Genomic DNA, 26722 nt, shown 5'->3' with positions numbered 1-26722 from the left:
CTGGAAAAATGATTGGCTGTGGAAGAAACCCATCCATGTTTCAACACTAGTACCTGAAGTAAAGGCATTTGCCCAGGAGGTAGATTTTCTTGGTCTACCTTTCCCAGAGAAGATATGAACCGTGTCTCTCTTTCTTCCCATCACAACACTCAAATTACCACTTCACATATTAGGCATTATCCAGATGCTTTTCCAGTATTCCATTCAAAGTACACCCTACATTTTAGGTTGTGAGAGAGCCCTGGACAGAGGGGGGTGGGGGTGCACAGCTCCTTCCCACAGTAACATCCATCTCTCCAAACTACACACCCTCTGACTTGTTCTTTCCCTTTTATCTCTACATATCTTCTTTTGGCTGCTCAGGGTGTAGTTTCCAAAGGAGCGCTGTAGAGAGGCGTGAATAATGCTCCAGTGTAGTAGTTAAAGTACTTGGCTTAAGGTTTATGAGAAAAAAAAGTGTGACAGGGAGCCAGAGGCTCCTGTCACTTCCAGCAGAGTGTAGCAGGCCAAGCTGCTGTGTGGGGCTGCAGCAGAGGAGTGCAGGCTGGTCACAAGGCAAAGGAAAACTCTCGTGTGGTGAGGGAGCCACAGAACTGGAAGGGGTTGAGTTCAGAAACATATAAGCCCAGGGCCGGAGGCAAAGTAGGTAGTCTGGCCCTGCATGCTACAGAGGAAGAAGCTCCTGGGAGACAGGAGCTTCAGGAGACAGTCTCACAGACATCCAAGCTACCCAGCTAGATGGAGCAACTAAAGGGGAAGTATGGCTTGTGGTAGAGTATTGGCCCAAAGTGGGGGTAAAACATAGCTTGGAAAGCACTTTGCTTAGATTTATGTTTTACACTACAGGACTGGTGTGCGGCTATGGGGGTGGTGTGAAAGCCAGAGGGGCACCTGAGGGGCACTCAACCTAGATCTTTGCCTGGGTCAGAGATCCCCAGGGGGCTGGACAGTAGACCTGTATGAATAGGGAAGTATTCAATTTGGATTCAGGTTTGGCTGATTTGGAGGACTGATTCAATTTGGTGATTCAAATCATTGTCCCCATTTGATTTGGCTGAATCAGAATCAGAGATTCAGTGCTGATTCAGCACTGATTCAGAGATTCAGATCCACCTGGGAGAGGCAAGCACAGCCAGGGGCTGCTCATCTGGCTGTGCCTGCCTCTCCCCAGGTGGGGCAAGCTGTGGGAGAAGCCCCCATGGCTACCCTGCCCATCCCTTGATCATCACCCCCGCCTGGCACCCACATGGTAGCTGCCCCATGGCACGGGTGCAGCATGGCTCCGCAGGGCATTGTGTGCTGTCTGGGAGCTGGGACGGCTCCACGTGTCAGCCAGAGCCCAGCACCACTCAGCCCCAGTGGCCCCAGCTCCCAAACAGCACGCGGCACCCTACCAATCCATGCTGCACCCACACCATGGGGAAGCTGCTGTGCAGGTGCCAGGCTGGGTATGTGATGCCCCCCCCCCCCCCCCCCAACTGCCATGCACTGTAAGGGGGTGGGGCTCTGTCATCATAGGCCCTGATCCCACTTCTTCAACTAGTGAGTGTAGGGCTTTTTCTTTCAATTGCTGGGACGGGGTGGGGAGTGCATCAAGGGCGGGGCCTGGCAGAGCAGGGTGATTGGGAAGCAGAGGCTGTACAGAGGGTGCTCTGCCAGGAGACCCCAGAGCCCCTGCTGCATCTGGTGAGTGCGGAGCTTTTTTGTTTGTTTGTTTTAAGTGCCAAGAGCCTGGGGCTGGACAGGGGATGGGGCTGGCAGGGCAGCCATGGGGGCTTCTCCCGTGGCTCCCCCCCACCCAGGGAGAGGCAGGCACAGCCAGAGGAGCCACAGGAGAACCTGCAGCTGCCCGGCTGTGCATGCCTTTCCGTGGTTGATCTGAATCTCTGAATCTCTCTGAATCTTTTCCGAATTTATTCGGAGGCATCATATTTGATTCAGACCTTTTAATGGGTCTCCCAATTCTATTTGCTTATTCAGCTGCCGAGTCGGGCCGGATCTCCTCTGAATTGAATTGGCGACTGAAGCTTTGCACAGCCGTACTGGGCAGGTGGAGAACAGATTTGCCTCAGTCACAGAGCCCAAAGTGCTGTGGGGTCAAGAGTCTGAGAGGGTCAAAACAAAGGGCACAAGATGAAAGGGCTCGGTTTCCTATAGTTTAAGAGGGTGAGATCAGAGACCAAAGTCCAAGACGGTGAGACCAAAGGGACCTTGGGATCTGGAGCCTGAGAGGGCAAGACCAGAAGGCCAAGGGACCCAGAGCCTGAGAGGGTGAGACCAGAGGGCTGAGGGGCCCAGAGTCTGAAAAGGCAAGACCAGAGGGCCCAGGGGCCTGGAGCTCAAGAGAGCAAGACAAAGGCTGAGGCCCAGAAGTCAAGGTCTGGGGCAGTGGACCTCAGCTGAGGGGCACAGCCAGAGCAAGAGGGCCAAGCTGGAAGGCTGAAGTGTAGACAAAGGTTTGAGGCCTGAGGGGCCAAGTGCCACACTGGGATCCAAGAGGCTCCCTCCGAATCTACTTTGAGGGAGACCGCTGAGGCATGTGTGTGCTTATGTGGGAGGCTGGAGGTTATAATTAATGCCCTTAATGCCATTTGGTGCCTGATGGCAGTACTTGTGCCAGTCAGGCATGTGAACCACAAGAAAGTTGAGGGACTCAGGCACTCTGAGACTCTGGGGCAGTCTTCTGCAATACTATAAATTCCATCGAGGCATACTGGGTGAGTTAGAAAAGGGAGGGTACCCTGAGGAGCCAGAGTGGGGCAGGAGTCATTCGGGCACCAGGAAGTGCCACAGCTGCTCTCGGGGCCAGTTATGCTACAGAAGGTTCAAATCTCTTGGTAAAAAGAGGAGTGGGGGGCTAAAACCTGCATGTTCTGCTTCTGAGCATATGCCTAATCACTAGGTTATTATGGTAAAGTATGGGAAGACATCTTCTCATCGTCTATCTAGCATCTCTTAGTCATTGATTTCTGGCTGGTTATGTTTTTGTAACTTAAGTGCACTTACATGTCTAGAAAAGATGTGCATGCAAAGCTCTATACATGCCCATCCAGTCCATAAGTGAGTACACATGCTCAGTTTGCATGCATGCACTTACACATCCACAGTGCATGTGAAGTTAAATGCTATCTGCTCAAAAGTGTTTTTTTTTTAAACACTTATACAGCTAGAAAACTATCATTTAGATACAGAAGGGGAAATAGAATTCTACCTGTAACACTTTATATTTACCTGGCCAACCTGTGCTATGGACCTGATAGTCAGCCACAATGGGGACTTTTAAGAACAAACAGACCTAACAGTTGGTATAAAAGAGGATGTAGAAAGAATATTTTTGGCAAGATGACTGGAATGTTTTTTTTTTTTTTAAAAGTGCAAATCATTTGACGATCAGCCCAGAACCCCATCTGTAGCTGTGAAAATGAAGGACTCCTGGGTCTCAGAAATCAGCTTGTAGTTGTGGATAAAAAATAAAAAATTCTACTGAATCATGTACTGCAGTCAACAGAATGGGGGGAGGAGACCTAGAGATAGTAAGAGCATTTTAAAAAAATAATAATATCATTCACAGCTTCCAAATGTTAAAAAAAAGAAAAAAAAGATTTCTTTCAATTGTATTTAACCATGTTATACTAATACTACTTTATGCTATTGTAGGTATACTATGGATAGCAATAGGTATTGTGTATGCATAATTGTTTTCTGGAGCCAGTCTTCAGATTCAAGTTAAGAGATTCTGGTAAATTTTGTGAGAAGACGCTGATTTGCACAAGTCTGACAAAATTGTGTTCAATCAATGGTCATACATTGGCTTACAATAATACCATCTGGTGTTCCTTCTCTTGTTGATTTATTATTTTCAGTTTATAGTCTCCATATGTGTTGTGAATTTATAATCTCCATATGTGTTATGAATATGTATAGATGGTTATAAACACTACAATGTAGTAAAAACCAAAAGTTACGGTATTAACTGTATAGTTGCTGATGCCCAGCAATATTCAAATACCATTCATATTGGTTAGTAAAAGAAGGTAAAGCCAGCATTAGGGTTAAGAGTAAGGAATATAACAGTAAGTATAACAGTGCCTTGTAGTGTTAAGACAATAATGTTTTGGCACATTTCTGAAATATATACAGTTTTGAACCTAGTACAAGGCTATATAGTATAAAATGTTCTGTTGACAACAGTCATCCCTGTAACAGAAACTTTCTCTTTTTTTTAAGAATATTGGTAACAAACAGTCACATTGCAGCTTCCACTGTCCAGTTGTTAACTATTTTATAAAGACCAACATATACCTCTCTTTATATACATACGTGAAAAACTTGCAAGAAGTAGTAGAAGAATTAGACATTATAGAATCAAGATGCATTGACAGTCTGCGGGGGAGATGGAGAAAAACACATATGCGGCAGAATCTGTTGTAGATCCAAGATCTATGAACATGTCCAAGGCTTTCCAACCCCTTTGCAGTATAAATGAAGCCTAGTGCCCTAAACCATTGCAGATGGCACTCTTTGCATAAATATCCAGTGAAAGAGCGTTGACACAGTGTAATGCAGTTTTGTTGTTGTTGCTGCCTGTTAATGAGATACTTCCGTCTGTTCTGTCAAGATAGGTAATTACTTGACCTTAAGAGCCAAAGTGTTTATTTACTTAATGGTAATTAAAAACACCACAAATAAAAGTCATACTGTATTTACCCAAATCCTAAGGTGACTTTAAATTTAAATTTATCCCAGCAGCAGCAAGGGGGCAAGAAATGGGGGAAAGAAGCAGTTGGGGAGGTTACAGGATGCCTGTTCCCTGCCCCCCTGCACCCAGTAACTGCAACCCAACTTTGCAACTTGTCCCACCTCCCCCATCTCCTGTCCCTGCCCGATGCCTGCCCCCTACTTTGTTTCTCTTTTTGATCCATTCAACCTATTTTCACTTTTATCAGCAATGCCCCCTCCTTTCCTTTCCCAATCATTTATTCCTTTCTATTTAGAACAGGAAGGTAGTTAGCCCTGCTAGTATGAAGTCAGGCAAAAGACAAAGTAGAGGTGCACCTTAAGATTAACTGAATCAGAAATGCATAAGATTTAATGAACAAGAGCTCACTTCATTAGACGCTATGAAAAGACTTACAGAGAACAGGCTGTCAACTAGAAATTGAATATGAAAAACAGGGAAGGAGGTAGGTGGCAGGTAGTGTTGAAATAGGCAAACAACTAATAAATCCAAAGGGATAAAAAGATCAAAAAAACTAATCCAGGTAACAGGATAAGAATCTTCTAGACCATGCTTTTTAAACCATACTCATTACAATCTTGTCTGTGAATTATTTCTTTTTCCGCAACTTTGTGTTCAAATCAAAGTCACATTATTTAAGAACAGCTGTTCTGAGGTCAGCGATGGAAAATCCAGGAAAGTTAAAGTGTTGTGCCATAGGCTTTTGAGCGTCTTTTGATTTGAGTTCAGTTTGGTGTCCCTTTATTCTTTCTCAGCTGAACCTGTCTTGGTTGATTTGGGTGTTGTACTTCTGCTCTGCAAACCAACTCATATCATCTGATAAAGCAGGCTGTCGCAGGCACCGTCTGTGTCTTCAATATACAGTAAACTTACTTTGAATATTTTTACTTAGGGTCTCTTAACTATCTCTCAAGGAAGTTGTTCCATTGACTGCAATGGGAACTGAAAAATGTCTATCCTTAAGTCCAGCTTAAATACAGTAGCATTGTAACTATGCCTTAACTCCTACAGCGGTACCTCAGATGATTTCCTCTTGGTCTTCATTTCTCTTACATGTGCCCCTTTTTATTTTGTGTAACTGGTAGATATAAGCTTTTTGGTTATAAGCCAAACATTTTTGTTCACGTGTAGAAATAAGAGTTGGGTTTAGTGCCTGTATTCAGAAAATTCTGCACTCTGTGGAGCATATGACAACAAATTTTTGTTTTGTTGTTGTTGGGGTTTTTTTGCTACATCTTATTTACTGAAAAGCTGTATTCAGACTTCTAAAAAAATAAAAGGATGTTGAAGGAAAGTCTTTTTTTTTCTGTTCTGATATATGTGCATCTGAACATTTACAACTTCTGGGCCAAATGAGAGGAGAGGTGACAAACTCAGCATTGCACTTACAAAGTTTACATTTCCATTTTCATATTATCTTTTTTTCCTTTCAACTCACAAGGCCTGCTCATTTTCCCCCTATCTAAACTATTTTATTCTGGAAAATTGGGTTTTGACCAATGATCATAATTAGAAAGTGATTCTTTCCCATGGAAACTCTCAACTGAAAAAAATCAGGATTTTTATTTAAATGAACAGTTGGTTTATTGGAAACAAGTTTTCTCTATATCTCATTTTCGCATCATATTTGCATATTGCCACCATGAACCAGAGAGCTTGGCTCTTTAATTCACAATCATAGTTTCTACTCCTCAGTGTGCTGGCCATAATGGCTGTCATCTTACTTGCTGTAGAGAACAGCAGCACCACAAAGTCTACACAACACGCCACTACAACTTCAACACATATCGCCATAATTGGACTACTCATGGGCTAGGATGCCTTTAATTTAGCTTTAGTTGAGGGTCAATGACATTTTGCACTTGCATTATTTCTTCCCTGCCCAATTTTCACCCGCTGTAGAGCTCTACCTCTCAAGGTCAGATCAAAGACAGCTGGACTGAATTCCCTTTACAGATTATAAATAGATTGCACCTGAATTAATCTGAATTTTTGCCTTAATTCATAAATTGTTGGTTAGGAAATTTTAGTGGGAAGGGGGAGATGCGTACAATCCAGAGTGAGGAGTGCCTAGAACAAATATCTTCCATTTTCTGGTCAGCTTTTCTTGCAATATTTGGCAAAAGATGATATCACTACATTGTTCTGTCAACATCAGACAGTTCTGCTTGGTTTGGTCTAATCTATCAGAGGAATCAGGGAGGTAAGCAGATTTATTAACTTCCCAGACTAATTTCTATCACAACAAACCTAAGGTAACTGCTCTGGTTGGCTTCTCTGCATGATGTTATTATAATTTTGCATGTTTCAGTTCATGCAAAGCTAGTACATACACAAGGAAAGAATGGGATGAAGAAAGAGTGAATCCAGAGTTGCCAGCTCCAGTGACAGAAGACACCTCCATCTACAAAAACTTCAATAGTTTTGTTGACACTTCAACCTGTGGCTGGGGGAGGGGAGGAATGGGGGGAATAAACAAGAAAATGGAAATAGCAGGGATGGTCAGTGGAGTGTTATCTGAAGGGAAATGTCTGAAGAGAGGCACCAGCAGAGGAGTCTTGGAGCTTGGAAGCTTAAAAGAAGAACAGTGGAGAAATCTTTGGGTTTGCTCTGGGCTGTGTGGGCTGGATGGAGGAGTCTGGGAGGAACTACCTAACCCTTTGCAGGGGACAGCAAACCTCTGTCTAGGTGGCCTCTGCAACAATAAATGCCATTACTTAAATAGGCATTTATTGTGCCCATTTGTTTGTTGCTTGGGAGTTCAGATTTCAATTGATCTCCCCAACAAGAGGTAAAGTCCCTCTCTCAGGAGATGAACTGGGTGCTAAATCTTTGAATTAGGGCCACAGAAAATCAGGGAGGGTGAGAGACTTAAAAGCTAGGGTCTCAGTGGGAAGGAGCCAGTATGCCCCCTTCCCCTCTACCCTTTCCCCCTCCTGCTCTAGAAGCCACACATGAGCTGGCTTTGGGTGGCACCCTCAGAGACCAGACAAGTATGTGGTGGTCCCAAGCAGGTACCCCCTTGTTGGACTCTGTGACAGCTGTTTCTAGGAATCATTTCAAGCAAAATGGTGGTGCCTCTGCACTTTTGCAGCCACTGACTCATGAGCATTTTGGATCACTCTTTGGGCATGTCTACACATACATTAATGTGCCTTAGTTACTGCTCATTTAGTACTTGGATAACCAAATACTAAATCGGTTAAACCTCGACTCCATGCGGCACCCAGCGACTAGGGAGATGATAATCCAATTACCCATGGATCCTGTTGCTCATTAGCTAGAGCAAGCAGGGAGCAAACACCAGCACACATTGCTCACAATAGCTTTATTCAGAATGGAGACAAGCTTCGGACAAGGGGCCTCACACCATAAGAGACGGGGTCCTGCCCCAAACAATAGGTTTTTCTTACAATTATACACTTTGGTTTATACTCATTAACATTCACTCCACCTCTGTCCCACCTTCTGTTCCACCCATTTCTCCTCCCATCTCAAGCTCCGCCCTTGTTTACTGTTTGCATCATTAACATGGACTTCCCTCTGCATTTCACTCATTTACGTGTCTTTTTGCTATTAGCGTATGTCTAAGACCTTGACTCTTGCTCTTCGGTCAATGGGCAGACTTTGACCAAAACCTAGAAGCTTCTGGAGGCTTCTTCACCAATCACCATTCACCTTTTTGCATATGTTCATCTTGGATTCTGTTACCAATTATGTGTTGTTTTTCACATTCCAGTCTTTTTTTTGTCTTAGGTTGTACCATCTTCTACCTTTTTTTGGGTCCCTGAATCTTATCTCATTCCTCGCTGTAGCTGGTTCATAGCACACAGACTTAATTGCTGCTTTTTCCAGAAAAATGGTTGACAAAGTTAAGATGGTTACTTAGCATAAGCAAATGGATGGCTTAGCATAAGCATTCATAAGCAAAATCTGGTTGCCTAAGCATCTTGCAGTATATTTTTAATATATCATTCTGCCTTGTGGTTAGCAGCTCTGCTAGGCCACAGGTCATGCCTTTATTCATCTGCAAATCCAGTGCTCCCTACTAATCCAAATTATTGTCACCCTAACAAAATCAATGTGCAGTAACTTGTGCTACTGCACAGTAGCACTGGCACTTGGATTTTTAGTGACACCTACTGTGCAGTACCATATTAGCACCATTTTTGCCCAGCATGCTACTGTGCAGTGTTATTAGGCTAGGGTGCAGTTAGCATCTCATCTGTTTAGGGGCCTTAGAGATTAATTAAGTCCTGGGCAGAAGTCATTGTTCAGTAACATATGAATCATCAGCTGAGAACTATACAATTACCTGTATTTTAGTTTAGTCTTCAACTAATCCATTTTAATTTAAAATAAAGCAATTATTAAAATAGCACAACTAGCAACAATTGTTACAGAATCAATGGCTGGGTTTTCTTAACACTTCCAGGCTATAAGTATTTAAATGAGTAAAACATTTCATTTTTTTGTCAAATACGTTAAGAATTATTTCATCCCAGGAGGAAGTAATTAAGATAACGCTTTTTGAAATGAAGCGTTGCAACCAAAAAAAAATAAATTTCCTCATGTTGCTTTTCAGGGAGGAATATTCAGAGATCAGTTGCTTCTTTAATTGTGTTATGAGCAGGGTAGGGTGATTTTTGATTCATTAATACTGTTTTTAAAGGAAAAAACAGATACATAAAATATGCTGGTTTTACCGTATTGAATAATCATTAAATGCCTTACAGTCATTCTAGCCTTATAATCATTCTAGCCTTACAGTGGCCTTTTAATTTGGCAGACTAGCATAATTATTTTTTATCTATTATAGATATGTTAACAGCTATAATGACAGAATTTCTATATTGCTTGAATTTTAGAAAAGTCATTGAATAAATACCTCTAAAAAGGGAAAATCAGATTTCCATGAGAAAAAGAGTGGAAACTCAGGATGAATGATTTTATTCCTCCAGAACTCTACAGGGAAAGATGATCTTACCTAACCCTCTGAGGATTCATGTGCTTACCTTCACATGCATGTGTAGATTCATTGCATTCATGAACATGAGCCACCAGTGCTATGAACATGAGCCACCAATGCGATGCTGTAGCTGGCAGAACTAATCAAACACTGGCATGCATCTACTGATGCATCTTGAACAAGACTAAGGATATCCTTCTCCCTTTCTACTCAGCCTTAGTGAGACTGCAACTGAAGTACTGCATCCAGTTCTGGGCCCTGCACTTCAGGAAGGAAACTTGAGACAATCCAAAGGAGGGTCATGTGCATGATTAGAGATCTAGAGAGCAGGTCATATGAGGAGAGGCTGAAAGATTTGGGCTGAAAGACATGTTCAGCCTGGAGAAGAGAAGGACTAGATGGCAGCCTATAAGTATATTAGGGGTATACATCAGGGCCTGGGGATCCTCTGTTCACCAAGACACTCCAGGGGAAGACAAGAAACAATGGACACAAACTGATTGAAGATCACTTCAGATTGGACATAAGGAAAAACGTCTTTACAAGTCAAGTATCAAAGGTCTGGAACAGACTCTTCCCTGTGGTGGTAGTCACTGACTCTGGCAATCTTCAAAAAGCGTCTTGACGCCCACCTTGATGGGGTCATCTGACCCCAGCAGCCTTTCCTGCCCAAGTGTAGTGCGGCTAGACCCGATGATCCTGCCCCTAACATCTATGAATCTATGAATTAAGTGGAACTACTTACATGCATAATTAAGCACCTATATAAATGAATGTAAGGGTTGAAGCTAACAGATCTAGTTATGCTGCTTCATAAATCATTGATCTTTCTATCTGGGTTGATAACTTGCTCACTTAGGATGTGAAAACATTGTTCTTTTGACTCTATTCAGCATCTCACATAAAAATAATTTAGACATCAGGTATCATTTTTCCCGGCTGCATTACCAGTGACTTCTATCATTGGTTGCTTGCTCCTCTCACCTTACAACATTTTTCTGATGGTTCAGAAGATATAGTCCATGCATTGGTAAGTAAATCTTAAAAGCTTTGGCTATATGGTCAATTAGTAATGATTTTTTTTTTTTTTTTATTTTCACATGATGCAGAAACGAACAAAATCTTTGGATTCTCAAAAAATTGAAAAGCTTTCTAGAGACATTTCTGACCCATATATTTCTGGTGATAGATTATATATATATATATATAGAGAGAGAGAGAGAGATTAAAATTTCTGTCCTAATTCAATTGAAACATTAGTGTTCATGGATTCTGTTGGATCTGCTGTTTCATTACTCAGGTATATCTAAGAATAATAAAGTATATATGAAAAAATGGCTTACAAACATAACTAGCCCTTTGAGGAGGGCAAGTATACCTTTTACATGAATGGAGAAATTGAACTGAAAAAAATCAAGTGCCTCTAGGTTTACGTCAGACATGAAACCAATATTCAGTAGTTTATGGCACTTAGTCCAACCATTACATTAAGTTCATAGTAGCATCCTGACATACTATACCCTGAAAATCTTATAAGTGGCCTGACTAAAAGTATGTAGCATATCTCTCTTGAGGTGGCTATGGTGGTTGCAATGATGACGATAATGATAATGATGATGATTGTGAAATACAAATCTCCATTGTTATTTTTCCCCTATTGTTCTCTTGTAGCTCCATGTGGTGGGCATTTTTCATCTCCCAGTGGAGTAATCCTCTCTCCAGGCTGGCCTGGCTACTATAAAGACTCCTTGAATTGTGAGTGGGTGATTGAAGCTGAACCAGGACACTCTATCAAAATTACATTTGAAAGGTCTTGATTAATGTTTTTCTTATTTGATACTTTCCAATGTTGTTCATAATCAGGTGTTTATTTTCTCTGTCATAAAACTCATTTATAGTTGGATATTAGCAGTCATGAGGGTGGTTTAGTTACTTAGTGGGAATTTTGAAAGCATCTAGGCCCAGGTACAGACACTATACTTTTACCAGTATAAGTGATCAGAAACCGGTCTATACCCATAATAGAACAGAAGTTCAGCACACAGAACTGGTCTATACCTGTAACAGAGAAGAAGTTCAGCATTCATAGACTGGTTTAAAAATGATGGAACCTGCTCTAAGATTTGCAGCTCCCCACTAAAAGTTGAATGTGTGTTCTGTTTGCTCCCGATCTAAATTACGCTGTTTATAGAAAACCAAGTCACTTATATTAATTTTGTCTTAAGGTTTTTGAGTGCCTGTACCTAGCCAAGGTGTCTTCAGAGAGTAAATACCTTTAGGTTTTTGAGGCACTTGTGTTCCTTCTATATTTAAGAGTTTGGGGATTTTCTATCCTTATTTATTTATGGGAAACAGTAAACCAAAGTTTAAACTTTGTCTCTCAGAAACCTATTGTTTAGTGTGTTGCTAATGTACTGCTCCAGCTGAGCTATTCTTCTGCACCCTTTTCTCTCTGTTTTTTTCTTTACGCAGGGAGGCGGGGGGAGGGGGAGGAGAGAGAGACAGAGAGCAAAATACCTCCAGTTATGTTTTAATTGATTTCTGAAACACTAATCCTCTAATAGGGCCCACTTGAGGATAAGGGTCTGCCTCCACAGATCCCATTTCAGGATTATATCTAAAAAAGCACTGCCAGTGTTTGATGGCACTGACATGAAGAAGTTAGACTTCATAGTATCAAAGCTCTATTAATTAGGAAACTTTAAGAGAGCATGAGTGTGGGACCCATACATTATTTAAGCATAAAAGTGTATAAAATTATACATAATTACATCTTTTATAAAGGGAATATCTGTACTTTTTGTTCTGAATATTCCCCCAATCTTCAGGTTTTCAGTTCCTCTCAACATATTAAATGAAACCTCAACTCAAACTCGGTGGCATCAGGTTTTCACACACTCTGAGAATCTGAAGTAATGAATTCTGGGTCAGACAACCAGGCACTTGTGCACAAAAGGCAGACACACTGTGAATGAATCTCTCTCTTACTACAGAGAGATGCAGAGCTGAACACCTTTTTTATTACTGCCTCTTCCTGGCCCCAAAGATGCAGTGCTGAAGAGAAGTTTGAAATTCATGTTGGGTGAAGTGTGGGCAAAATCACTCCCGCTACCTCCTCACAGTGACAAAGGAAGTTGCTAGAAGATAATTCATACCTTTTGTGTGCAGTCCATTATATTAAAGAAAAAGTAAATTTTACTTCATAAAAATACAAAGTGCTGTAGGCTACTTGAGATGGTGCCAAAATCTTTCTTTAATGTTTAATCTTAAAGAAGATAACTTGATAAAACAGAAAGATCTGTGGGCATATTTGAGGTTATAGGACACAGGAATTGGGTAAACAGAAGTTCAGTAGCATAGGTGGTGTTGAGAAATTCTGAAGGTGCACTCCCATGCCATGTTCATGCTTTCTATTTTGGGAGAGCCTGAAAGCAGTAATAGGGCATTCACTTAGGACTCTTTAAAGCTGTCCACGCTGCCTGTATTAGTCTCTGCCTGCTGAATTCAGTTAATTTAAGTCATATGACTTTCTAGGCTGTTTGTAATAATGATAGAATCAATATGATTTAGATATGGTTGAGATTCTCAGTTACTTATATTTCTCTTCAAAAATACTTCTTGTGCCAAAATTTCTTAGGATTATGTTTAGCTCAACAGTTGTTTTTAGGGGGGCAAGTTAAAAAACCTATTTAAGTTATAGTAATGAAAAACTATAATAGAAAACACAAATTAATCAAAATGTTTCAAATCAATTCAAACTCATGTTTTACCCTATGCTTCTTGCAATTCATACATTATCTCATATTAGGAAACTGAAGTACTAAACATATTCCACCCATAGGCATAATTGGTATAATTGGTATTGCTCCTCCTTTAGAATTGTCCAGAAAGTGTCAAGGACACTGAAAATAAGTGGGACCATTTTTCTACTACACCATCTTGTATTGGGCAGCACATGAGGCCCTGGATGATGCAGGTATGATGCCTGTAGTCCCCTGTAGTACTGCTTTGTTCCTCCCTCCCTTTGGTGTCTTTCTGGCTCCTTTTCCAATCTGCAGTAAACCAATGGATTCTGGTCACTACTGTGAACCAGAACTATTTAGTCTGGTTTCCTATGCACTTCAAATCCCCTTTCTCCATCCCTTTTCATCATGTACCCTTTTTATTTGAGGTATTCTTCCTGCCAGTTCTGAGGATTGTAGAAAAAAATCCCCATCATCTCATAGAGAAGGGATTTTACAGCAGTTTCTGGTTCAGATTAGGATGGTAGGTTGGCATTCCTTCTTAAATTTAAGAAAGATCAATGCTATCATTTGCAAGCTCAAGTTCATTTTGATCTCATTAGCAGTCTCTCTTGCAAGGATACCTTGATGGCCAGGTTCACATGTATCCTTTAACAAGATGCTTATGTCCATATTACTGTCAGACCTTCACAGAAAATATCTTCAGTTTGTATTGGCTCAGGTCCATTATCAATACAGGTTTTGACCTCTTGAAGGCTCCAAGAATCTTCATCAGTGTTTTCTTGGCAGTAACTGAATATCTCAGATGGCAAACAGTCACCATCATTCTTAGCTGGATGACTGGGTGATAAGAGGGGCCTTCTGACTAGTGAAAGAAACCTCTTCTGAAAAAGCAGAACACAGTCTACACACTCTGGGATTGCTAGTAGACCAGCTCTTCCATACTCTGGGATGTTGATAGATAAATATTAAATATGACCCCCACACGAATGTATGAATTCATGAGAGCAACTTGCGACTCTGACTGCAGTAGCCCATGCTCCATGGGATTATTACATTTGGCCAGCAGTACATATCTGTCTAACAGTTCTCAGCTAAGAGTTTCATCCCTCTTAGATAAGAGATTTATCCCTAACTAAACCATCCCAACCAACTGTCTGTCTAACCTGCTTTTGAAAACTGCCAGGGATGGAGATTCTGCAACTTCTCCAGGTAGCCTGTTTCAGTGCCTCTCCTCATAGTCAAGAAATTCCTCCTAATCTCCAACCTAAAATTCCCCTGCCAAAACTTGAGGGCATTGTTCCAAGTCCTGTCCCCTATAGCCACAGAAGGTCATCTCCATCCTCTCAGGATCACTTTGTACAGATCAAGACAGATAGTACTACCATGATGTTTTACATCAATAGACAGGATTGAATGTGTCACCCACATATGCAGTGAAATGGTATGTCTCCGCAGTGGTGCATCTGTCATGAACCACATCTCAATTGACAAGTCATCTTAGAAAGAACATTTTCAGTATGGGGTTGGTTAAGTATTGGAAGAGGCAGTACATAGAGGGTGTAGACATTTTGAAGAGTAGATTAAGGAAACACTTGACTGGGATGGAGTCATGGATGATTCTGCCTTAAGTAGAGGAATGGACTAGATGATCTCCTACTTGCCTATGATTCTGTGATCTTTCCTCTCCCAAAATACCAAGACAAACTGTGATTGGGAGTTCAAAAACTGTGTTCTACAGCTTATCTTGCTAGATTGGGGATACCTCAAAATAGATTTGTTCTTATTGTCCATCAACACGAAATGACAGCCCTTCTGTTCCAAAAGAGGCTTCAGCCTGTGCTCTCAGCCTAATTTGTTTCTTATTCAGTACATGTAAATCTTACTATATGCTTTCTTGTCTGCACATACATCTTCCTCTCTTGGTGCTCCCAAAAGTCAGACTGGACTTGGCTGAATGATGCTGCTAGCCCATATATCTTTAGAATTTTGGCAACAGGTCTTCTGCTGATGTCTGTGAAGGGCCCAAAATTCTTCTTCTTGGTCCCAGATCTCCTTCCTTGGTCAGAGGAACAGTGATTGATCCAAATCTGCACATCCCTCATGTCATGGACTGGATGCTAGATGGTTATTTGACTTATCACAGAGAGCAAGGGAGATCTCCATTCACAGCAGAAATAATTCCACTACACTTGCATTTACATTTAGAGGTTGGCAGTCTAGTAATCTCTGTCCTGATCAGTCTTCTACCCAGACCATATTGGAGTATCTCTTGGAGTTTAAAAACATATAATGAACTACAAACTTAAGCAAAGTGCATCTTGGACCACCATCCTTCTTTGGGTGGCATCCATTTTCCCACCCAACAGTCCTGAGATTCCTGAAGGTCCTAAGTGATGTTTTTCACATTATGGAACATTGTGTTGCACAACAGGACCTAAATTTGATCTTCATATCTATGTGAAGGTGCTATAATACTGTGCTCCTTGTTCCATCATTCCATCTTTCTTCATAACAATTATTTTTGCAAGGATTGTGGCAAGATCCAAAATGTCGTGATGAATCGTCAATATGTGGTGTTTTACTAGGACATAGAGTCCATAAAAATCCACCCCAGTTTTTTACTCTAGGTGGCTATGGAATTCCACCTTGGTCCACAAATCAACTTACCAGAGTTCTTTCTCTTAGATCTTATTCTTCATGAGTTGAGATGGCATTACAGTTGCATGACATAAAAAGAGCTTTACCCTTCTACTGATTGAGGACAAAGCCCTGTAGAAAGTCTCAAAAAGGTATTTGTTTCTTTAGCTGAGAGATCAAGGGGTACAGTGATACCAACACAGAGACCATACAAATGGCTACAGGACTGTATTAAGCTGTGTTATTAGACTGCCAAGGAGGGACTACCATCTATATATTCAAGGTACGCTTCCAAACAGCAGGCAATTGTAGATGCATCCATCCTTAGGACAGCCACCTGGAACTCAGTAATCACCTCTGCCAAGCTCTGTGTAGTTGCTGATGCCTCTCAGGCAGACACTGCATTTGGTAAGGTGGCCTTTTAGTCATTGTTTGCCTAGGAGATTCTGAGAGCCCCTCCTGCAGGAAAGTAGTTATAGTTTTGAGGATCCCCATGGTTACTATGTACATATAAGCAATCATTTAAAGGAGAAAAAAAAGTAATTTTCCATTAATGAGAGTGCTTTGGAATGTGTTACCTGTATGGAAATCTGCAGCCCACTCTTTCACTTCTTCCTTGGAGTCACACAAGATATAGGACTATGCTGTAGAGAGAGAAATGAGAAGCAGAAAATGTGCCCCATAGATTTATAGAACCATAGATTGTAAAGCCAGAAGGGACCTGAGAAGATCATTGGGTCCAGCCCCCTGCACCAAACAGCAAAAATAACTGGGGTCAAGTGACCCCAGCAAGATGACTGCCTAGTCTCCTCTTGAAGATTTCCAGGGTAGGTGATTGCACCACCTCTGGAGGGAGCTTATTCCACAGTCTTGACACACTGACTATGAAGAAGTTTTTCCTAATGTTGAGCCCAAATTGATCATCCAGCAGTTTGTGGCCATTACTCCTGGTCCTCCCCTTGGTTGCCCTGGTTAATAGTTGCTCACTGAGCCCTCGATGCACTCCCCTAGTGTAGTGGTAAGCTGCTACCTAGGTCCCTGCTCAGCCATCTTTTTCTCAGGCTGAAGAGTCCCAGATCCCTCAGCCTTTCCTCATATTGCTTCCCTTTTAAGACTCTGATCATATGGGTGGCTCTTCTTTGGACTCTCTCAAGCTTGCCCACATCCTTGTTAAACTGTGGTGCCCAGAACTGGATGCATTACTCCAGCTGCAGTCTCACCAGTGCTGAGTAGAGCAGAAGAATCACCTCCTTGGTTTTGCCGGAGATGCATCGATTGATGCATGCCGAAGTATTATGTGCCATACTGGCTACAGCATCGCACTACTGGCTATATTCATAATGTGGTCTATTATTACCCCCAGTTCCCTTTCATTTGTGGTGCTGGTCAGTTTGGTGCTGCCAAGCCTGTAGGTATGTCAGGGGTTGCTCATTTGCAGGTGGAGCACTTTACATTTCTCAACATTCAACTTAATCAGATTCCCATCCACCCAACGTGCTAATCTGTCTAGGTCTGCCTGTAACTGTAGCCTATCTTCAAGCATGACCACACTTCCCCATAACTTGGTGTAATTTATGAACTTGGCCATTGAGCTCTTCACCCCCACATCCAAATCGTTAATAAAGATGTTAAAAAGTAGTGGACCGAGCACCAACCCCTGTGGGACACTACTTCCTACATGTCACCAGGATGACACAGTTCCATTCACTACAACTCTCTGGGTTCTATCCTGCAGCCAGTTTCTCATCCAACTGACTGTCTTGGAGTTAAGCCCACAATTCACCAATTTTCTTGTGAGGATATTGTGGGATACTAGATCAAAGACCTTTTGGAAGTAAAGGTATACAATGTCAACCTTCTGTTTCGTGTCCAGGTGATGCATTACCTGGTCATAGAAGGAGATGAGTTTAGTAAGGCAAAACCTGCCCACGATGAAGCCATGCTGGCTGTCATTTAGAATCTTACCTTCTGCAACCTTATTGCAGATAGACTCTTTGATGAACTTTTCTAGGATTTTCCCCATGATTGAAGTTAGTCTGATTGGCCTATAGTTTTCTGGTCCTCCCTCCTGCCCTTCTTGTATATGGGCACAACAATGGCCCTCTTCAAGTCCTCAGGGACTTCTCCAGAGTGCCATGAGTTGTGGAAGAGTTTCACCAGGGGTTCTGCAATGACTTTGGTCAGCTCCTTCAGCACTCTCGGATGAAGATCATCTGGTCCCACTGACTTGTATACGTCTAATTTTATTAAATGGTCATACACCAATTCTACAGCAATAGTAGGAAGGTGATTATTCCTACCATACTCATCCTTTGCTCTACCTGGCATGGTTTTCCCCTTGGTCCAGTGAAAGACAGAGGCATAGTAGTCATTCAGGAGTTCAGCTTTCTCCTAGGTGCCAGTAACCAGCTCTCCTAAGTTATTTAGCAATGGCCCCACACTCATTTTTTTCTCCTGTTCCCTATGTACCTAAAGAAGGACTTCTTGTTGTCTTTGATTCCCGTTGCTAATCTAAGTTGGGTCACCACTTTTCGCCTGTCTTATCTGTTCAGATGTATAATGTGGGCTGTCACGGAATAGTCCTTCTTGGGACCCACCCCGAGCTTCCATTATTTATAAGCACTGCCAAGGAGGGACTACCATCTATATATTCAAGGTACGCTTCCAAACAGCAGGCAATTGTAGATGCATCCATCCTTAGGACAGCCACCTGGAACTCAGTAATCACCTCTGCCAAGCTCTGTGTAGTTGCTGATGCCTCTCAGGCAGACACTGCATTTGGTAAGGTGGCCTTTTAGTCATTGTTTGCCTAGGAGATTCTGAGAGCCCCTCCTGCAGGAAAGTAGTTATAGTTTTGAGGATCCCCATGGTTACTATGTACATATAAGCAATCATTTAAAGGAGAAAAAAAAGTAATTTTCCATTAATGAGAGTGCTTTGGAATGTGTTACCTGTATGGAAATCTGCAGCCCACTCTTTCACTTCTTCCTTGGAGTCACACAAGATATAGGACTATGCTGTAGAGAGAGAAATGAGAAGCAGAAAATGTGCCCCATAGATTTATAGAACCATAGATTGTAAAGCCAGAAGGGACCTGAGAAGATCATTGGGTCCAGCCCCCTGCACCAAACAGCAAAAATAACTGGGGTCAAGTGACCCCAGCAAGATGACTGCCTAGTCTCCTCTTGAAGATTTCCAGGGTAGGTGATTGCACCACCTCTGGAGGGAGCTTATTCCACAGTCTTGACACACTGACTATGAAGAAGTTTTTCCTAATGTTGAGCCCAAATTGATCATCCAGCAGTTTGTGGCCATTACTCCTGGTCCTCCCCTTGGTTGCCCTGGTTAATAGTTGCTCACTGAGCCCTCGATGCACTCCCCTAGTGTAGTGGTAAGCTGCTACCTAGGTCCCTGCTCAGCCATCTTTTTCTCAGGCTGAAGAGTCCCAGATCCCTCAGCCTTTCCTCATATTGCTTCCCTTTTAAGACTCTGATCATATGGGTGGCTCTTCTTTGGACTCTCTCAAGCTTGCCCACATCCTTGTTAAACTGTGGTGCCCAGAACTGGATGCATTACTCCAGCTGCAGTCTCACCAGTGCTGAGTAGAGCAGAAGAATCACCTCCTTGGTTTTGCCGGAGATGCATCGATTGATGCATGCCGAAGTATTATGTGCCATACTGGCTACAGCATCGCACTACTGGCTATATTCATAATGTGGTCTATTATTACCCCCAGTTCCCTTTCATTTGTGGTGCTGGTCAGTTTGGTGCTGCCAAGCCTGTAGGTATGTCAGGGGTTGCTCATTTGCAGGTGGAGCACTTTACATTTCTCAACATTCAACTTAATCAGATTCCCATCCACCCAACGTGCTAATCTGTCTAGGTCTGCCTGTAACTGTAGCCTATCTTCAAGCATGACCACACTTCCCCATAACTTGGTGTAATTTATGAACTTGGCCATTGAGCTCTTCACCCCCACATCCAAATCGTTAATAAAGATGTTAAAAAGTAGTGGACCGAGCACCAACCCCTGTGGGACACTACTTCCTACATGTCACCAGGATGACACAGTTCCATTCACTACAACTCTCTGGGTTCTATCCTGCAGCCAGTTTCTCATCCAACTGACTGTCTTGGAGTTAAGCCCACAATTCACCAATTTTCTTGTGAGGATATTGTGGGATACTAGATCAAAGACCTTTTGGAAGTAAAGGTATACAATGTCAACCTTCTGTTTCGTGTCCAGGTGATGCATTACCTGGTCATAGAAGGAGATGAGTTTAGTAAGGCAAAACCTGCCCACGATGAAGCCATGCTGGCTGTCATTTAGAATCTTACCTTCTGCAACCTTATTGCAGATAGACTCTTTGATGAACTTTTCTAGGATTTTCCCCATGATTGAAGTTAGTCTGATTGGCCTATAGTTTTCTGGTCCTCCCTCCTGCCCTTCTTGTATATGGGCACAACAATGGCCCTCTTCAAGTCCTCAGGGACTTCTCCAGAGTGCCATGAGTTGTGGAAGAGTTTCACCAGGGGTTCTGCAATGACTTTGGTCAGCTCCTTCAGCACTCTCGGATGAAGATCATCTGGTCCCACTGACTTGTATACGTCTAATTTTATTAAATGGTCATACACCAATTCTACAGCAATAGTAGGAAGGTGATTATTCCTACCATACTCATCCTTTGCTCTACCTGGCATGGTTTTCCCCTTGGTCCAGTGAAAGACAGAGGCATAGTAGTCATTCAGGAGTTCAGCTTTCTCCTAGGTGCCAGTAACCAGCTCTCCTAAGTTATTTAGCAATGGCCCCACACTCATTTTTTTTCTCCTGTTCCCTATGTACCTAAAGAAGGACTTCTTGTTGTCTTTGATTCCCGTTGCTAATCTAAGTTGGGTCACCACTTTTCGCCTGTCTTATCTGTTCAGATGTATAATGTGGGCTGTCACGGAATAGTCCTTCTTGGGACCCACCCCGAGCTTCCATTATTTATAAGCCTCCTTCTTTTTTCTTAAGAGGACCATGATTTCCCTGTTTAGCCAAGAGGGCTTTCCAGCCCTTCTGTTACCTTTTCTCCACATGGGAATGCACTTTCTTTGTGCTTCAAGGATCATGTCCTTAAGGAACAGCCACTTTTTGTGCACACCTTTCGCCTTCAGTCTCTGGTCCCGCAGCACTTGCCCTACTAGTGATCTAAGCTTGTAGAAATTTATATTTTTGAAGTCTAAGACTTCAGTCCTGCTATCTGATTTGTCTTCCTTATGTCGGACAGTGAACATGATGGTTTCACGGTCTCTGTCACCCATCCTTTAGCAGGCAGCATAAGGGCATGGTTCCCCCTGAGAGAACTGTTAAAGCAAGAATCTCCAGTTAAATATTTAAAGCACTTGCTCACCTACAGTGAGAATACATATCAACATATGTATCTCAAAAAACTCCATTTCCAAGGAAGTAACTTCTCTGTTTTGTTTTGAAAAGGTCAAAACAGAATGTTTAGCTTAAACCAACAGTGTGCCTTTTTTCATTTATTTAAATCCAAATAGGGAGATCAATCACAGCCAAACTATCTTATAAATAGTTTTGCTTTTTAGGAATTAATATTGTTCTGTACAAAAACAACTTCTAATTTCATATAGAAATACTGCTCAAATATGCACATATACAGACATACACACATGCACATCTTTAGACACTTGTATATAAATATAGACATATGTATTTCATATACATATATAAACATAAATTAGCAAAGCTGTTACTTAAAAACCTACAAATGGGGTTAGCATGTGGGATAGTTTCCAGTAAGGCTGTGGAAAACAAAATAATATTTTCATAAAGGTGTAGAAGGTCAGAAACTTTGTAATCTTTTAATTAGAGAATACAATTGAGGTTTTAATGTGGTATGTTACAAAATATGAGAGTTATCTCTAAGGCATCATAACAAGACCACGAGGTGGATGTGTTTTCTTGGTTTCAGTAAAAATGTAATGATGCTGTAGGTAGCATAAACAGATTTAAGAAACCTTTCTCATTTAGTCTCCCACGTTTACTTCTTCCCGTTATGATATTGATTACTAATGAGAAAACATGAATTCTGAAGCTAATTTTTTTTAGATTAAAAACTTTAACTTTGTAAAAATGCAGAACCTTTTAACCTATGTCACGTTGCTTTCTGCTTATTCTTAGAATTTTTCATACAAGTTTATATATTTTTATCCAGGTCTTTAATTTTACCTTTGTCCACAAAGAAATACATGAAGCCAGTTTCCCCAAACATTCATTGATGTAATTATGTAAGAAATGTAGTTGTATGTGCATGGCCATTTTAAAGGGTTTTTTATGATTTTATGAGAGGGAAAAAACTAATGAGCTCTGTAGAGTCTTTCAGTTTGGATCTAGATGCAATAGGGTTAGTAGTTGGAAACAGAGATTTACCCTTTCAGATTTTCAGTTTGTTACTTGCACAGTGGTACCCATTCTTTCACAATATCAGTTTAAATCTATTCCTTTTCCCACTGTTTCTTGTTCTCCAGTGAGTTGAAAGATCTGCAAGTTAGGAGATCTGCTAAACTTAAAGTTTTATATAAAAATATTATCTCCAAATGTTAGGGAACAAACATCTTGGTAATAAATAAGGGGAAAAAGTATTTAAAAAATATGGGGAATCCAGTAATTTTGTACTTTCAGGATCTCCTTATGGATATCTTTTAGAATTTGTCATGTTCTTGTAAATCTCTTATCTCTGAAGTTTCACTTTTTCTGGTAAGATATGACAGTGTAATCTCTAGTCTTTGTTTTGTGTCTGTATGTGAACAAACTGAAATGAAATAACAGAATTGAGAAATGTGAATCACCACCCTTCATTTTACTGTAACGTTAATCTTGAAGCCTCATTATGGCTATTTAAATGCCAATGCTGTTAATCATCTACCTGCTGATGAGCATGCTAGACATATTTAACTAATGAGTTTACCCAATGTAGCAGGACATACTGTTCATGTCCTGGTACTGCATTGACGTGATAAGTAGTTTCTGAGAAACAAGGGCACATTTTTTGAGCATACATACAGTATATAATTTTATTGGAATATAAAACACATGCAACCTTTGGAAGAAAAAGGTTTAAAAGATAGTGCATCTTTCCTTGCATAAATGACTTGGATGCCCACAGAGGAATGAAGTGAACCCTCAGTAAAATTCAGCCTAATAGAAGCAAATGATATTCATTCAGTGTTCTTAATTCACTGAATATTGGCAGATTCTGAGACACTTAAAGTTTATAAGGGCTAGGAAGGAACCATGAAAGAGGACTCTGGTAGGTGCACAAAACAGTTTCCTGCTTGAGGCATATTAAGAGGCATATTGAGGAATCAAGTTGGGCACAGAGAAGAAAGATTACCAGGGTAGGACAGAATGTGATTGCACCCTTAGGCCGTGTGTAGCCAAAACGAGGAGCATATGTGCACAACACTTTAAAGTGGGTTAAATGCTTTTGCACCATTTTAATGGTGTCAATGTATGCATGCATCAGCAGTGTATTGCACAGTAATTCCAGTCACTGTAGCAAATTCAGCAGCATAATGCACCTCAAATGACTCGGGGCACAGCAAACTAAAACTCTTCAGAAGAGTTTTAGTTTCCTGTCCTACAGCCACGGAGTGAAACACCGGCCTCTGTGCAGCACTGCGGCTCTGCAGGAAGCCCGTGCAGGCAAACTGGCAGCAGCTGCTCTGCCCAGGAAAAGTGGCAAGACTGTTCTTCCCCCACCCCCAGAGCCTGCCTGCCTGCTTAAGCTGTGTGGGGGCCTGGTGTTTCCCTCCACGGCTGCAGTGCCCGCAAGACCACTTGATCCACATGCCTATGGATGGGTGCCGCCTGCGGGGGCCCCACCATTGCTGCAGAGAGAAGCACCAGCCCTCCCCACAGACCAGGGACTGCTCCACCCACCGGCAGCTCACCCTCCCCTCCCCACCGCTGGAGAGGCAAATAAGTTCAGATGTGTGCATGATATAGGGATTTAAAGGGCCCTAAATTGACACCCTTATACTGTAAATAAACCATTTCCCTTGCATAAGGCTATCAAACAAAGATATTTCATAACATAGAATCATAGAAAATTATGGTTGGAAGGGTCCTCAGGAGGTCATCTAGTGCAGCCCCCTGCTCAAAGCAGGGCTGTCCCCAACTCTGTAACCCAGCAAAAAGATGTGTGGCTGGGTTTCAAAAACCTGTAAGACTGGAGAATCCACAGTCTCTCCCTGGGTAACTTGTTTCAGTGTTTTTCTACCCTCCTAGTGAGAAAGTTTTCCCAAATATCTAACCTAAACTTTGCTCACTGCAACTTGAGACTGTTGCTCCTTGTTCTGTCATCAGCCACCACTGAGAACAGTCTTGCTCCATCCTCTTTGGAACAACCCTTCAGGTATTTGAAAGCTGCAGTTATAATCCCCCTCTCAGTCTTCTCTCCTCCAGAATAAATAAGCCCAATTCCCTCAGCCTCTCCACAGAAGTCATGTGTCCCAACTCCCTAACCATTTTCATTGCCCTCCACTGTACTCCTTTCAATTTCTCCACATCCTTTCTCTAGTGCGGGCCCCAAAACTGGACACAGTACTCCAGGTATGGCCTCATCAGCACCAAATAGAGGGGAATAATCACTTCCTTCAATTCTCTGCAACACTCCTACTAATGGAGCTCGGTATGCTGTTAGCCTTCTCCACAACAAGGGCATACTGTTATGGCTCATATTCATCTGTTAGCTGATATTCAACTTGTTGTCCACTGTAACGCTCAGGTCCATGCCTACAAAGCTGCTGCTTAGCCATTTAGTCCTCAGACTGTACTGGTATATGGGATTGAGTTCTTCTAAGTGCAGGACTTTTCACTTGCCCTTATTGAACCTCATGAGATTTCTTTTGTTCCAATCCTCCAATTTGTTTAGGTATCTCTGAATTTCAGCCTTACCCTTCTATGTATCTACTATTCCCCCCAGCTTGGTGTCATCTGCAAACTTGCTGAGGGTGCACTCCATCCAATCTTCCAGCTTGTTGATGACAATACTGAATAAAAACTGACTCTTGGGGCATGCCACTTGATTCTGGGTGCCAACTAGACATTGAGCCATTAATTATTACCCTTTGAGCTCCATGATCCAATCAGTTTTCTTTCCACCTTACAGTCCATTCATCTAACCTGGACGTCCTTACCATGCTTGCAAGAATGTTGTGAGGGACTATATCAAAAAACTTGCTAAGGTCAAGGTATGTCACATCCACTGCTCTTCACCCATCCACAGAGCCAGTCTTCTTATCAGAGAAGGCAATCAGCTTGGTCAGACATACTGTTCCCTTGGTGAATGCATGCTGACTGTTCCTGATCACCTTCTTTTATCCCAAGTGCTTAGGACTGGATTCTTTGAGGACCTGATCCATGATTTTTCTGGGGACCTAGGTGAGGCTGGCTGGCCTCAGCACCTTTGGATGCATTGCATCTGGCCCCATGGTCATGTATATGTTGAGCTTTTCTAAATTATCCCTAACCTGTTCTTTCACCACTGAGGGCTGCTGAACTCCTTCCCAAACTATGCTGCCTGGACCAATAGACTGGGAACTGACCTCAGCTGTAAAGAACAAGGTAAAAAAGGCATTGAGTACTTCAGCCTTTTCTTCATCATCTGCCACTAGGTTGCCTCCCCCATTAGGAAGGGACTCAGTTTCCCTGATCTTCCTCTTGTTCCTAACATTCTTTTCTTTTGCCAGGATCCTTTCTTCCTTTTGTTAGGATCCTGCACTCAATCATCTCATGGTAACTACTGCCCAAATTGCCATTCACTTCTGCATCCCGCACCAATTCTACTATGTTTGTGAGCAGCAGATCAAGAAGAGCATGATCCCTAGTTTGTCTCTCCAACACTGGCACCAGGAAGCTGTCTCCAACACTCTCCAAAAACTTCCTGGATTGCTTGTACAGTGCAGTATTGCCCTCCCAGCAGATGTCAGATGTCAGGGTGACATGAGAACCAGGGCCTGTGATTGGGAAACTTCTGCTAGTTGTCTGAAGAAGGCCTCATATACCTTATCCTCCTGGTCAGGTAGTCTATAGCACACACCCACCACAATATCACATTTATTGCTGTCCTCTCTAATCCTCTCTTTCAACAGGTCTATCTCCTGTCTCATATTGGAGCTCTAAGCAATCATACAGCTATTTTACATGAAGGACATCTCCTCCTCCTTCTCTTCTCCAGTTTTTACCCATCCATGACAGTGCACCAGTCATGAGATCTATTCTACCAAGTGTCTGTTATTCCAATCGTGTGAGAGTTCCTGGACTGTGTGAGGAATTCAAATTCTTCTTGCTGGTTTCCCAGGCTCCATGCACTTGTGTACAGACACCTGAGGTGACTAGCCAATTGCCCTACTTTCTCAGGAAGAATGAGGCCTCCCTTGTTGCCCTCTCCTGCTTCTGCTTCCTACAGGTCTCCCACTTCCCCACTTACCTCAGGGCTTTGTTCTCCATCCCCAGGCAAACCTAGTTTAAAGCCCTCCTCACTAGGTTAGCAAGCCTGTCTGCAAAGATGCTCTTCCCTCTCTTTGTCTGACTGCACAGAACCAAACCAGGACCTGGGTGGAAGC

At 42.2% G+C, this 26722-nt stretch overlaps 1 protein-coding gene across 3 annotated transcripts in view; it reads left to right on the top strand.

Moving 5' to 3' along the window:
• The window catches only part of CSMD3 (CUB and Sushi multiple domains 3), a 1313655-nt gene that overhangs the window by 788542 nt on the left and 498391 nt on the right, over positions 1 to 26722 (top strand). For all 3 annotated transcript variants that reach the window (XM_025197227.1, XM_006018073.3, XM_006018072.3), the window contains one exon: positions 11379 to 11517. In XM_025197227.1, the coding sequence (XP_025053012.1) occupies positions 11379 to 11517 (139 nt within the window). The remainder of the gene's footprint in view (positions 1 to 11378; positions 11518 to 26722) is intronic.

Source organism: Alligator sinensis, unplaced genomic scaffold (genome assembly GCF_000455745.1).
Source record: "Alligator sinensis unplaced genomic scaffold, ASM45574v1 scaffold112_1, whole genome shotgun sequence".
In the NCBI taxonomy this organism is placed as follows: Eukaryota; Metazoa; Chordata; order Crocodylia; family Alligatoridae; genus Alligator; species Alligator sinensis.
The sequence above is the reverse complement of the archived record's forward strand: the minus strand, read 5'-3'. Positions and strand labels throughout refer to the sequence as shown.